At 40.9% G+C, this 14,564-nt stretch overlaps 1 protein-coding gene across 1 annotated transcript in view; it reads right to left on the bottom strand.

Moving 5' to 3' along the window:
- Positions 1–14,564, bottom strand: part of LOC128536307 (AT-rich interactive domain-containing protein 1B-like) — a 215,798-nt gene that overhangs the window by 39,703 nt on the left and 161,531 nt on the right. Inside the window, exons 6-7 of the mRNA XM_053510516.1 lie at positions 10,627–10,716; positions 8,152–8,313 (exon numbers count right to left, since the gene is read on the bottom strand). Of these exons, the coding sequence (XP_053366491.1) occupies positions 8,152–8,313; positions 10,627–10,716 (252 nt within the window). The remainder of the gene's footprint in view (positions 1–8,151; positions 8,314–10,626; positions 10,717–14,564) is intronic.

Here is a 14,564-nt window from a genome sequence, read left to right as displayed (position 1 = left end):
ACAAGCTTAAGTGAATTGCCATATTTGTACACACCCTGATATTCAGGCACCTGACCGGAGATCGACCGTGCTCTCAGGGAGACTGGACACGCCCTTTCCGTCCTGTCAATCACAGCAACACTGTGAACATCACCCACATTCACAAGTGCTTCCTCCTGAGTGTTCCTCACCACACCATCATGCAGCGTGACATGTCTCAGAAAAAACACACGGCAGCCTCTCTGATTGGCCGTCCTCATATGATGGGGACAAAAATGAGTCAATTTGGAAGAAAGAGCAAGCCATCTATCCCCTTCTGCATACGTGAGCTGTACACCTGTGATCGGCTGGAGTCAGGGTCGAGGAGATAAGAGCATTGCGTTTCATCAGCCCCGGATCCATAATCAAGTTTGTTTTCTCGACTTTCGACCAGGACACAGATGGCTGTAGGATTGCCAGGACGCAAACTAATAATCTTTTGATAATTAAGTAATTAGGCCTATAAATTAACATCTAATGTTTGTTTTTTTCCACATGTTTGGAATTGATGAGATTTCGGTTCACAGTAGTCAACTATTGCATGAACACCAGGTTGACATTAAGTTTTTATTTATATATTTTTTTGCTAAAAAAAACTATAGCTACAGGATGAAATTACAGGACTGGGGTTCGCATAATTTTTTTTTTTTACAGTTAGCAAATTTACAAAAAATGTGCTGAGTATAATGATAAAAAAGAAAGTCATTAAAGTACAAACAAACGTTTAAACTTTGTGTTATTATCTTACTGACTTCTAAAGCTGACCGTCATCCTTGTGTTTCTATCGCAACAAATAAAAAGTTAGTTAAGGGATAATAACAGCACTTGGCGCGCTTTACCTTATCGCCATCCATCCATCCATCCATCCATCTTTTATTGTTGTGTCAGCTCTTATGAGACGGTATTTCTTGATAACAGAGAGCTGCCAATAAGGCACTCCTGAGGCGTTAAACCCACGGGTCTCTTTATTTGTAGGGAAGAGTCTCTACTGTAATATTTCACTACGTTTAAAACATGATGCAATCAAACCAAGACGCTGACCTGTTGTGTAATATCTAACGCTTGTCATTTATCCGACATTATGTACAGTATTTATTGTTTCTATTGCCTTCGGCTAAAATGGACTCGAAATAAGAAGAATAAAACACACATGCATGCAAAATAAAGCAATATTGTGAAAGTTTTGTCAAACTCGGCTGCTCTTTCCAGCTGAAATAATGTACAGAAACTTTGGTCCGTATAAACACGCTCTAAGCGATCCAGATCCCACAGAGTCGAAATCAAACTGTCATTTTTAATCATTTCTTTTCCATAGAAGGTGTTGGATATTTCTAATATTATATAACGTCATCTCTTCTTCTAATATTATATGTTATGTATATTGTCTGTGGTTTAAGATGTTTTTTTTATTCTGTATATGAGGCACAGTGCTTAATGATGAAACATTCTATAAAATGTATACAGTAGCTATCTGTACAACTACTATTTTAATATCAGTATTGTAACAAGTCCAGGTTACAAAAGCCTTTGCATTACCAATGTGTGCGTATTCATATAATTATTTACATGTACAGTAAGACCAAATTATGAGCAATACAGTACATTTATATAAGTATAATAACAGTATATGGATGTAAAAATGAACAAAATAATAATAGTAGTATTTTTTTTGCAAAATGAGTTTGTATTAATACAGAAAGCCATAGCATGTTATTATTATTATTATTATTACATATTATTATTATTATTATTATTATTACTATTACTATATATAATAATAATAATAATAATAATAGTTACAAGCAATGATAATTGGGCCCAAGCACCTGTGCAATCATTACCCGGGTGCACCAGAAAGACAGTGGGCACAGTGGGCACATGCATTTACAGAGGACATACTGTACATACCAATAATGTTTTACAATAGGGGGCATTTTATGTTAAGACTTCCAAAAAACCCTGGATGATAGAAAAAAAAGCGTCACACTATGATGTCACTTAATGTGATGTCACTCAAGGTGTTTTTAGCCACTTTTTGGCATAAGTTTAAGATGTTTCAGGCTTTTGACTGTTTCAGATATGGAAAATCCCCTTTTTTTTTTTTTTTTTTTTTGCAATTTTGCATCCTTAATGTCTTGAGATCACATTGACCCGGTTTGTTGGTGATTCCATAAATCCCCTTGACATGCACAGCAAAAGTCTTTCAGCTTAATTAGATCTAAATGTGTACCGGGTTTCATATGTATACGTGCAGGTGTGTATGAGCCGTACAGTGAAATGTCTTTAATGGCAGCAGATTCTGCTGATTTTCATGATTTTTGAGAATGGAAAAATACCCCAAAACAAACAAAAAAGGAAAGGAGAGGAAAAGAGAGCCCTTCAGACACTATGATGACATAGGGCTGATGCCATTTTGCTTGGGTCCTAATAATAATAATAATAATAATAATACCATTGAAATATACTGTACGTACATTGAAAGATATTTGGCCTTAATGAGGGTCATAATTTTCACATATTAATATTAACAAACTGAACATACAGTGATCAAATGATTAAACCAAATATCGTGGCCCCTTAAGACCTCCCGGGGTGCGCTGTGGCGTCTCTCACCGGGACGTTAGAAGCCGAACCTTTTGGTGTTGTGGTCTGCGAGTGCGGCCTCCGTGGATCGGACTTTATATGGATTCTCAGTGGGAATGAGGTCTGAGGTTGGATTCTGTTTGCCTGCTGAGTCGGTGTTGACTTTTTTCGTTTGACATTATTCGTCCCACCTTAGCTTTTCAATGGGATCAGACCGGACGGGCTGGACTTCGGCCCCCAGAGTCATAGATGAGCCTCGGGTTCCCGGGATCCTGTCACCGGTTTACTGATATACTGTACAGTATAATTGATGAACAGTGTAATTCAGTTCATCTTGCGGTGGTGTTGGTGTTGTGAACGGATTCGGTATCAAATGTGGATCTTTAAAACCTGACCTGTCATTCGATTGCAGGTCTGTTAACGTCCTAATCGGCTGTTTCACCCACAAAGCAAGAAACCCTTAGCACATTTCCCTCCATTATAAAAAGTAACACGGATTTCTACTGTATATACATCACACACAAGTTACCTTCAAAAACCATCAAACCAAAAAAAAAAACAACAAGCAGTATTTTCTTTGCAAAATCATATTTATTTAGATTTCTAGGTGGGTACTTTAGTTAAGGCTCATGGCCTAATCCCTAGAAAATATGTCTGGAAAAGGGGATCAAGTCTCTGTCAGTCCCCGAGGCTTTCTCTGCTCGGAATGACAATCACAGCGAATAACGGCGCTCTGTGTGAAAAACTCGCCTCGAATCATGAAAGGAATTTCAATATCAACAAAGTGTTTCAATGAAAACGAGTTCAACACAGCAGTGCGCGGAAATGCACCTGAGATTTACGCGGCATCTGAATGAAGCTGATATAATACTCCTAAAATTACATGCTGAGAGTAGAGTCTCGAAATACAAAAAAAGGAGCACAATAACAGGCAATGGACAAGTGGCGATTTTTCAAAGATGACTGCATGGTGTAGTGGGATTTGAAGCTGAAACATACCCAGGTTTTCATGCTGTGCAGTCACGATGTAACTCTGAAAAGAACTGGGGCTGATCTGGCATGCTGTTGCTCAGTTCTGTCAAACCCTCGGTGTTCTTTGCAGTGAAGGCTCCTGGACCTCGGAGAGTCCCGCGCAGCTGCCTGGCTGCCTTCACACTTGCTTGGCTGGCTTGGCCATCACTGACACTGTGTGTTTTGGCGGCACGTTTGGCTTGATTTTTAAGATGAGTCCTCGAGCCACAAGGAGCTGGACTGAGGCCTCTCACGGTTCTCGAGCTCGTCCACTAGTCATTTTCCATCGACATGGTGTCAGGAATTCCCCGTCTCCACTCACGCCACGGTTCAGAGCGCGACGAGCACTGGATTCAGTTCACTCTGTGTAATGTTTTTACGACATGCATCCTGTCTAGTAATTGGAGCGTTACCTGTTTGTGTTCACCCTTCTGTGATAAGCCCCTTGTTTGCTTTGTCTATGTATCGCAGGTGTTCCTAGACCTTTTTACCAAAAGACTCACCTAAGGACCACAGGCGATGTTGCTCTATCGCGACATCAATCAGGATTCAAAGTTACGATCTCCAGACTATAGGGTGGACTTTTTTTTTTTTTTTTTGCTTTTGTTTACTCTTAGGGCAGAAAAATACACGCTTTACCATGCGTGTAATGTATGTATTATGAGTTACTTTGATACGTAGCTTATAAACGTCGTCAGAAATGAATGCTACATCCCTGTAAGATGCAATATACATGTAAACAGTAAGGGGGCAGTGTAATCAGCAGGCAGGTCAAAAATGGCGAAAACTTTCGAGGAGAAGTTGTGCACACGGCTCTGTAGTTACCCAAACCTAATCCTCCGGTAGCGTGTAGTGCATACAGTACGCAGGTATTTGAACAAACATTTACAGTCTGAATAACTTCGATGTATACTCTTCTTCCTCTTCGCAAAGCTTTTCATCTTGATCATTTCTGAGCCTTACTTTTAGTTTCGCAACTTTTCTACTTTAAACTCCATGTTTCATATTCAGACTCTCGCCTGTTCCATCATTTATAACTACGGATAGCACTGAGACACTAAATTCCCTGTCTGCCTCTACCTTGACCACTGCCATTATTAATAATAATAAAAAACTAAACAACAACAAAAACACATTAGGCTTCATGTCTACTGGACCTGGAACACTTATTCATCTTCAGTGTTTGTTTTATTCCTAGTCAGAATCGCAGTGCACCCATTGTCAATCCCAGGAACCCCGGGTGAGGTGCAGAACACATCCCAGTCGATTAAAGGGCACCGAACATGCACACCTTTATGAATAGAACAAACCTAAAATAGACAATCAAACTTACAGTAACCTAAAGGTCCCTAAAGTCATGTGACCGGTGCACTTCCTGCTGCCCCAACAGGTTCTGGAAGAACTTCAATAAAATGTCTGAGAATGATTTCTTCACTGCCTTTTGTTTTTTCTCAGCCTTTATCTTTTAAAAATTTGACCTTTCCGTAATAATGTGTTCCACAGATAACAATCATATGATATCGGTTAAAATCTGCACTTGATAAATCATTTAGGATGTATTTCGATTTACTGAAGGTTCTCCTACATTAATGTTGAAAGGTCAGGATTTAAAGTTATATTCAAGACAAATTCTGCTGGTTATGCACTGCAAAAATATCCTTCTTTACTGAGAAAAAAAAAAAAAACACACACACAGTAGCCAGCTTCATAATAATTCACCCTTTTCCTTTTTTTCTTCCTGAAAATCCGTTGGTGCTTGGCCAGCATCGCCTCTTCAGGGGTGATAAGGGCCGCCTCTCAATCTCCAGCTCTGTCCTTTACAGCCACAGAAGAGCTCATCTTTAACCCTGAGTGCTGCCACAAATAACTGAATAGATGTGGGGATTCATTCTAGCCATGGTTCTATTTCTCCCCCCAAAAACCCTGGTATTGGCTATTCTAGTGTGTTCTCAAGCAAAAAATGAATAGCAGCCTCTCTCTCTCTTTTTTATCAGTCTCATCCCTTAAAGATAGCCTCTGCCATCGTTCCCAGCGCTCATCATTGTAAGGTACAGCGTTTGTATGGGGCCGTAGGGAGAGAGAAACTGCCGTGCGTTACCAATTACATGGAAATTCAAAGCATGGTCACACATTCGGGCGACGCTCTTCCTGAGCTGTATTTAATCCTCGCTCTCCCGCAGGAGAAGAGGACTGTGACCGACCAAATTAGAGACACTGCTTTCTCAGCACTCTTCACTCAGGCCCCATTCACTTGTTCCGGTCAACAGCACTAAAAGTTCGTCATGTAAATTGCCGGAGAAATTATTTTGTGATTGAACTTAAACTCGAGTCTACAAAACTGCTGAAATTCTTCATTACATTTCCATACATTTTCACTCCTAAATAATTTACATTGGGGGTTTACATTATGTATCACCAAATATCTTTAATAAACACAGGGGGTTAATTTATCCCTGAATATCACTGATAAATAAAGATCTATTATACAGTAGATATTAGAATAAACTGAGTAATCGGAGCGTGCGTCATTTGATTGACGGCGCTTGTAATAGTCACACATTGCCGCCGTCACTCGGGTTTAACTGAACACTGGAGAGCATGACCTCTGCAGAAATGCCTTGAGAGAAATCATACTTTTACACACTCCCCCCCCACCAACAGCTGACATCTCATTTCATCCTCTCTTTTTCCTCCAACTCATCAGTTTTCTTTCCTTTCTCTCTCACTCCCTGCTTCTGCTACCTTTCCTTTTTTCATGGCCCGAGGCCCAAGATTCTCTTCTCGCCACCTCAGCAGCTCTCTCAGCAGGGAGTCTCGGGTGAAATACATATTCGGCGTGCCTCAGGGCTCGCTGCTCGGCCCCCTCCAATTTCAAATTATTTTTTTTTACCCTTTTCGAGGCAAACAGGAAACAAGCTCTCCTTTTTCAGATCGTACAAGGCAATCCATTTTCCTGCATGAAAAAGATACGGTATGGTAATTAATAGGGAAATGATGTGTAATCTAACATGAGAGACTCTGAGAAAGCGGGAAGCTTAATTAATACTGGCAAACTGTATAGAAGAAATTTCATGGATGCATACCAAGTGATTTTGTGAAAACATATATATTATTGTCTATAATTCAGGCATGAAATATTTTGTGTAAGTGCAACCCCGAAGTTCCTGGCTGCAGGCAACATCCCAAGCAGTCCACAAAAGAGCAATCAGAGGCTTGGAGCGCGTTTCCATGTTGGTTTACCGGGTTAGTAATTCTCTGGCAGGAGGTAAGACAGAAAACAGATTGGCGCCTCATCAAGAACAACAAGCAGCAGCTGGCTGGACCGTTCACCCTGGCCTGACCCTACTGGGCTCTCAGAACCCCAGCCTGGCGTGAGTTCTATGCCATGACTCTGGGGATGGCCAACCTCCAGCACACATGTTACTGAGCAGGAAGAAGAAGGGACTATCACCAGCCCGCACGCTCCCCTCACGGCAAAACCCACTTGAGTTTTCACGCAGAAGCCACGTTCCACTCCACTTCCTTTAGGGCTTTTTTGTGCGCTCGTTATTAGTGTCACTTTCCTAGCAATACATTTGGAGAACAGAGAGCGAGGATGGGAATAACAACGACGGGGAAAAAAAAATCTAAGGGAACCATTCATCAATGTTGAACAGGGAAGGTCTGAGGGAGATTACGAAAGGAAAACAGACGGTGCATTTATCACATTGACACATTAAAGCACACAACGTGAATTCCATAATATTGTCTTTGTTGTGGCACTGAAGGATAACAGCATCATAAATACTAACATATGGTCTTATCTACTCAGCCCAAAAAAAAAAAAGGGATGTTGATTTCCAGTGCGCGAGACTGAAATGTCTTTTTCCTTAATTCTTTCCCTCCTGAATTATTTCATTATTACTGTAATTACTCCTCAGCTGTATGCGAGACTATTTCAGGATAACGCTAGGCTTTAGCCTGCTGCTTTAGCCAGGGGTCAGCGCAGTCAGAGAATGAATAGTGTTGTGGGATTGGACGTTTCAGTTTCTACAGCAACACAGCATAACCGCAGCCGATTCCTTTTGTCCTTGAAGCTTGAGGCGAGCCGGCAGGGGTCAAAGGAGCCATAAAGTGAACCTGACCTCCTCTACCTGCACACTGTGATTTTAATGAAGTCATCTGTACAGTCTACTCTTTATACAGGGGGACACTTAAAGCACTGACCTCTCATAATTAAGTGGCGCATTAAAATTAATTTCAGGGCGCAACTTTTAATAACAGCCGCGAGTTCATTTAAAAAAAAATCTTTATTCGTCTGGTGGAAACGGAAACGAGTGAGGTAGTTCAGCTTCATGAATATTCCTACTGACCCCCCCTTAAACCTTAGCTCTATCCTTCTTTTCTATAAGACTGGGAATAAGGCTGCAGAGAGAGAAGCGCTGCTGACGGAGGCATATATTCTTACACTCATCCGAAAGAAAGTGCGATCGGGTTATTTTTTTAAAAGACAGTCGACATCTAGATAACGATTACGAAAGACGGGACAACAGCAGGTACCTTGTGGGCCGTAGGGACCACTCGGGGGGCCGTAGGAACCAGTGGAGTTGTGCTGATAGGCGCTCATCCCGTGCTGCATCTGGTTTCTGGTTGACAGATGTGGGGACATGGGCGGTCCTGACTGCTGAGGGCCATACTGGTTTTGACTCCTTCGCATAAAGGCTGCTGGAAAGATGGGAAGATGACATTATAATCATATTAGCTTATAATAATAATAATAATAATAATTTTAAAAAACATTCAGGTAATTTAATTTAGACAGAGCTTTTAGAGAGTTAGAGTAATCCGGATGTAGATTAAGGAGGTGACAGCGGTGAGGAGAACCTTCATGACATGACACGGGGAAGAAACTTTCAGACGAGTGAGACTTTACAGGAAACTCATTCTATTATTGGCTTTTCACTGCAGAGTCAGTATAAAGCATTTGCAAGATTTTTCCTTTTTTTTGCTGTGGAGTAAATCATTAAAGCTCCTTTTTCGTAAAAAATAAAAAAAAGTTGTTAAGCCTTTTTTTTTATTATCGGAGAGCACAATATCAACAAATAGACAATTCCTTTCTTTTACTGTTAAATAACACACTGAGTTAATCATGCTTATTATATTATTTAAACTGCGTCCGAGTCTACGCTGTTGCTAAATACATTTCATGTGTAATGTTTTAGAATGAGCACATTAATATAAACTTAATATGTTAATATAAATGATTTGAATTTCAGTGGCACGATGGTTTAATCAGGAGCTCAGTCATCACTTCATGCTTCCAGGGTTGAGGGTTTGAATTCTTCGCCGGTCTGTGTGTGTGTGTGTGTGTGTGTGTGTGTATGGGGTTTGCATGGTTTGCCTGTGTTTGGTGGGTTTCCTCCAGGTACTCAGGTTTCCTCCCACAGTCCAAGGAGGGTGTGTGTGTGTGTTGTGCCGTGCAGTGGGTTGCATCCTATCCAGGGTGTACACGTGCCTTGTGCCCTAAGTTCCCTATGACCCTACACACAATAAACGCTATACATAATAGATGTATTTAAATTTAAGATAAATTATGGGTGAGGTTATAGAAAATGAATCAAACATTAAACACATGTGAGTCTCTCTTCCCGTCCCCATAACAAATATCTTTTTTTCCAATTAAAAAAATTTAAAAAATGCAAAATAAAAAAATAAAACCATCACGGCAACAGTAATTCTAAACCCAGGCAGATAGGTGTGACTGGTGGGTGATAAATGAAAAGCTTTATCACTTAATTCCCTCTTATGCTTGGAATTAACTAGACCTAAATTAGCAGGAGATGGGAAAAAAATGACAATAGAAACAATCTAAAACATTATGCGAGTATTCACAAGCTGAATAGCTACCAAAAACCCGACATTTAGAGCAGTCCTGATTGGACGCGATATTAAATGGAGTGCCACTTTATTACATTTAAACCCCTGGGCAAACAGACGTAGGAGGGGAGGGGAGGGGAGGGGGTGGGGTCTACAATCCATTCGGATGGGAAAGGTTGCCTTTGTATGGGCCGCGCGGCACGCTAATATTGTAGATTGGGCTAAATGGAAATGTTCAGTAGAGCAGCGAGCGCCAGCGCTGCTCCCCACTCAAGCTTCCTAAGAACGTGTGTGTCGAGCGGACGCCTAGCTTATTTTATTTTTTTTATTGAGTGGAGCCTTTCAGACGCACACACACACACACACACAGACGGTCAATCATCTCCCCATGCACTCTGTTCTGCTTGGGTAGCAGAACCCGGCCGGCTGTCTACCGGCCTCGGATGATGAGACGAGGGTTGAAAGTGCTTAGGCTGCCAGAGAGCGCAGCTTTAACGGGGGACATTATTGTAATGTTTTGCTTCCATTAATGTAAGGGAGTTCGGGGAAAAAAAACACACACACACACACACACACATACACACGCATATACACACACACAGTGTAATACCGCATTTTAAATTGCCTGGAAAATGGATGGAGGGGAGAGGAACGCTGCGCAGACAGTGCTAAAAGCAAATAATGCATTCACACTCACCCACCCGGCCCTAACACCACCACCACCCCCACCACCCCTCAACCTAACACCACCACCACCACCACCACCACATGCCTGGCTCAGAAAGCTAGGCTCTTAGCTGGACGACAATAATCTAAGAGGTAAAAGAGAAAAAGAAAAAAAAGCTGCTTAACTGGAATTTTATGGAAATATAATGAGCTCTAAGGGCTGCGACCCTACAGGACTGGACTCCACCATATACATTCTACAGCCCTAATGCAAACCACACACTCCTCAGAAGGTCGTGAAGGCACCATGTCATGTACTTGAACGAGGTCTGAAATTAGATTTTTCTTTAAGAGCCATGGAAAGTCAGCATTTCAAACCCGGAACGTCTACGGTAGGTTTTGAGCTTCACGCTTAAACGTTACAGACATCGCCACATGGCAAACGCACCATGATCTGGGTTAGATGCTGGGTAGGATTTCTTTTTGGTTTACCTCTGTCCTGAGCCACGGGAATCTGGTTCATGCTGGAATTGGAGCCAGTGTCAGGTAAGTTCCCAGGGGTCTGTGGTGCCAGCTGGGACCCTGTGAATAATCGAAATCAAAAGATTTATTAAGATGTTATCATATGACATCATTGTTAAGACGTGATCGTTTATGAGCATGCTTCATGTAGGCTGTGAGGGTTACAAAACAGGACAAACCATCTTCATGACTACCAGCTCTCATAACTTTAATGGATTCACCTTGGCAACGGTGTGTATGAGTGCTCCAGTACTGCGGGTGGTGCTATTAACATTTCTTGACAATTTCAGTGACTACAGGAAGATTTGACAGCGTGACCTACAGTATGGTGGAAAAAAAAAATCTGGAACTCCAGTTTGGAAAAAATGAGTCCACTGTGCCAAAATGTGCAGTTCCAGGAATTATGTAGTTTAATCAAATGCAACATAACGTTGGCATATAGATTTATGTTAGCCACCTTAGCATTTTAGCTAAGATAAAGCTAAACTAGCTAAGCTAACTGGTGGTAAGTAGTCGTGTCTTGATAACCAACAGCCAGGCTCCATTAGTTCTGCTTGTTTTACCATTTATGGATTGACCGCGGTTTAGGCTTCAGAAAACCTATGGGTGACATCACAGATGGTTTGTCTAGTTTTTTTTAATACCGTCCCTGGGTGAGAATAATACAATATACAATATCGTAAAACAAAAACGGTGGCCTCGTCCCTTTTTGGATCAATTACAAAATGAAATCAGTTCGTCTGTGAAGGACGATTCTATATAAATATTCCCACAAACATTCAACCACTTGTTCTTCAATAACAATAATGATGGGTGAACAGAAAGGAAGCCTTTAAAGACAAAACATTCTGAGATTTGACATTGCTGTGACCTTGACTCTGGATAAATTTTTATATCTAATCAGTTCATCTGCTGGTTACATTAATACGTCTGTTCAATAATCTACAACCATGTTAATAACTAATTTATAAGATAAAGCGGATGTATGAAAATAACGTCTCCATCATCTGGTTACATCCAGAAAAAGGTCCAAAGGTTCAGAACCTAATCCTGAGTGGAGCCGTCTAACCTCCCAGGGTTTATCAGTTGTCCCAGACAGTCCCCACTCTCATAAACAACTCCCTTCAGTTCTACTGGAGCTTCTGAATGTTTTATAGAAATTACAAAATAATTTGCTTATCATCATCATCGTCACTGCAGTAGAACAGCAGCTTGGCTTCCCGTCTCACAGCTCCAGGGTCCATCATTCAATTCCATAAGTTTAGGTTTCTGTCTGTACTGTATATATTTTATTTTTTCAAAAAAAAAAAAAGATTAAGATCAACGAGCAGATGAATAAATAACTGAATGATGAACCAGATCTTTAATATGTTGCCCAGAGCTTTATGTATACTCCTGTAAAACCTTCTCATTATTGCATGTTTTTCCATTCTAAACTCAAGTCTCCACTCCGAGTCCCATCCTTCTACACTGTGTACATGTCTGATCCTGGATTCTAAACTTATTCCTTCCTAAAACCTTCACAGACCTTCATACAGTACCGGTGCTCCTACTCTAAGTACCCTCAGGCACACCCTGTATATGATCGGATCCTCCGGTGCTGGTTTGCTCACTAACCCCGGGTTTAGACAGTTCCTCTGTGGTGTTACTGCCACTCTGGTCTGTGAGGCTTCTTTAAATTACAGTGAAAACTCCTTTCTTTCTTTTTTTTTTTTTTTGTCCATCGTCATATCTCGGCTCTCATTCAGAGCTCATGAATACACAGTCATTGTTTTAGGAGCTGATGCTCATTAGCATACTTGTTTTCATGTACTTTTTGTTTTGTCATGCCATTTGTTTTACTTTTATCGCGCTAGCCGCTGTCTCAGATGAACAATGGGATGAAGTCGGCCGATTTGTTTGAAATAACTTCATATTAATGTCTTAGGAGCTGCATATCTGAAGATGCCCTAGCCAATGACACCGTGACAATTACAGAACCGTGTGGTCTTATATTGAGTGACATCACGTTCGGTGACATCACACTGAGGAACATAATAGTCTGAGGCTTATGTTCCAGCACCTGGAAAACCACCACCATTAATCTTACCACTGTACCACCACTACAGTACCAGCCGCACCTTCACTACTATTATTACTGTTAGAACTTGTAGTGCTTCCATCATCCACTATTACTAATAATACTAAAACTACTACTAACCACCTTTAGCACTAACTATTTACTACTATTATTACTATCATTATTATTCCCACTACTAGTATCACAACTATCCCCACTTATCACCAGCACGTTTAGTAAAACCAGCACCATCACTAGGACCTTTACTAACACATTTAGTAGCTGCTACTACTGTTTAGTCATTAACGAGCTTATCAACAGAGGCAGCACTTTTTAAACGGTTTTATTTATATTTAAATTTTATTGCATCAACGGCGATCCTCGGTCGGATTAATCGTATATTTTATATTTTAAAGGATATTAGAAGCTCACTGTGTTCCTCAGATCCATTCATACATATTAAAGCAACAAACCCTGACCCCTTGAGAGTAGCATGCTCAGGATAAGTAAAGGTACTGCTTACGCTTTTCTGACAAGGCTCTAATTAAAACATCTGCGTTTCTTTCACTTTCCTGCTTGCACTCTCTCTCTCTCTCTTTTTTATTTTGAGTGCTTTACTTTCCGTCACAGTCTGACCTGCTGTTTCATATTACAGTTAGCGTATACAGTGTTGTTTATTTATTTATTTATTTATTTATTTATTTAGTAAGCAGTGCCAAATTTCGCCTGCATTTGGCAGATAGTCAGGTGCTAAAGACATCCGATAATATGATACCTATTACCTTTATATTAATCAGTGCAATGCCGTGCCTGCACTATTCGCTGTTTGCTTTCCAGAGACGATCCTCAATGTGCATCGCAATTAACATTACGATAGGAAAGAGAGGGTGGATTGTTGTTGTTTTTTTGTATGTGTGTGTGTGTGTGTGTGTGTTTTTGCCACACATGGGTATGAAGTGTAAATTAGCCTGAGCCTTAGTGACATGACACTGCTGTCATTAAGCGATGAGCAAAAAGAGTGTCAAACCAATGACGGAACAGCGGGGAGTTGAGCGAAACCAGGGCAACGTGAGATCCGGAGGCTGTGAGCCGACTGGCACTGCGCGTGGGGCACGGGTTCTCTGATCGAGATGGAGAACAACAAGCTGCGAGCTCATGTTTTGGAAATACTGAATCCTTTTAGTAGTTAATATTGTAAACATTCACACCCAAGGGAAAGTCGAAGCGCCCGTCACTGTGATTTGTTTTCAAGCTATCGTATTTCACCAACATGTTGTTCTTTTTTTTTTTTTTTCCATTTTATTATCCAAACTCTTTTTGGATGCGGAACCTTAAAAAGCAGGTGTAATGATCCTAAATTAATAATAGCAATAACAACATTGCCTAGGTGTAGGAGGCACTCTGTGTAAACAAACTCTAAAGCTTAAGCAAACTGATTGTGTGGCGTTGACTTTGTAAACAGGTTCTCTGTTTGGATGCCCACGCATCGAGCATGTGAGGGCTAAGCACCAAGACTATTATCCATTAGTGTGTGTGTGTGTGTGTGCGTGTGCGTGTGTGTGTGTGTGACTCAGGGATAAAGCCATCGCTCGTCATCACTGTACAAAGCAACATTAACAAAGACAAACACAGAAACACATCAGGACCAAAGTTATGAGATCAGTTCAACAAGAACCGAGAGTTTGTAAGCAGCAAAGGCTTGATGTGCCTTTTATTAGGTGTGTGTGTGTGTGTGTGTGTGTGTGTACATACTTATCTGAGTGGATTAATACGCTGTATGTATATAAACACCCTGAGTGCAAAATGAAATATCCATATTTTGGCAGTTTTTTAAAAACCAAGCGAGTTT

This window comes from Clarias gariepinus, chromosome 13 (assembly GCF_024256425.1).
Source record: "Clarias gariepinus isolate MV-2021 ecotype Netherlands chromosome 13, CGAR_prim_01v2, whole genome shotgun sequence".
NCBI lineage: Eukaryota > Metazoa > Chordata > Actinopteri > Siluriformes > Clariidae > Clarias > Clarias gariepinus.
Note: the sequence above shows the minus strand (reverse complement) of the source record. Positions and strands in the feature narration are given on the sequence as shown.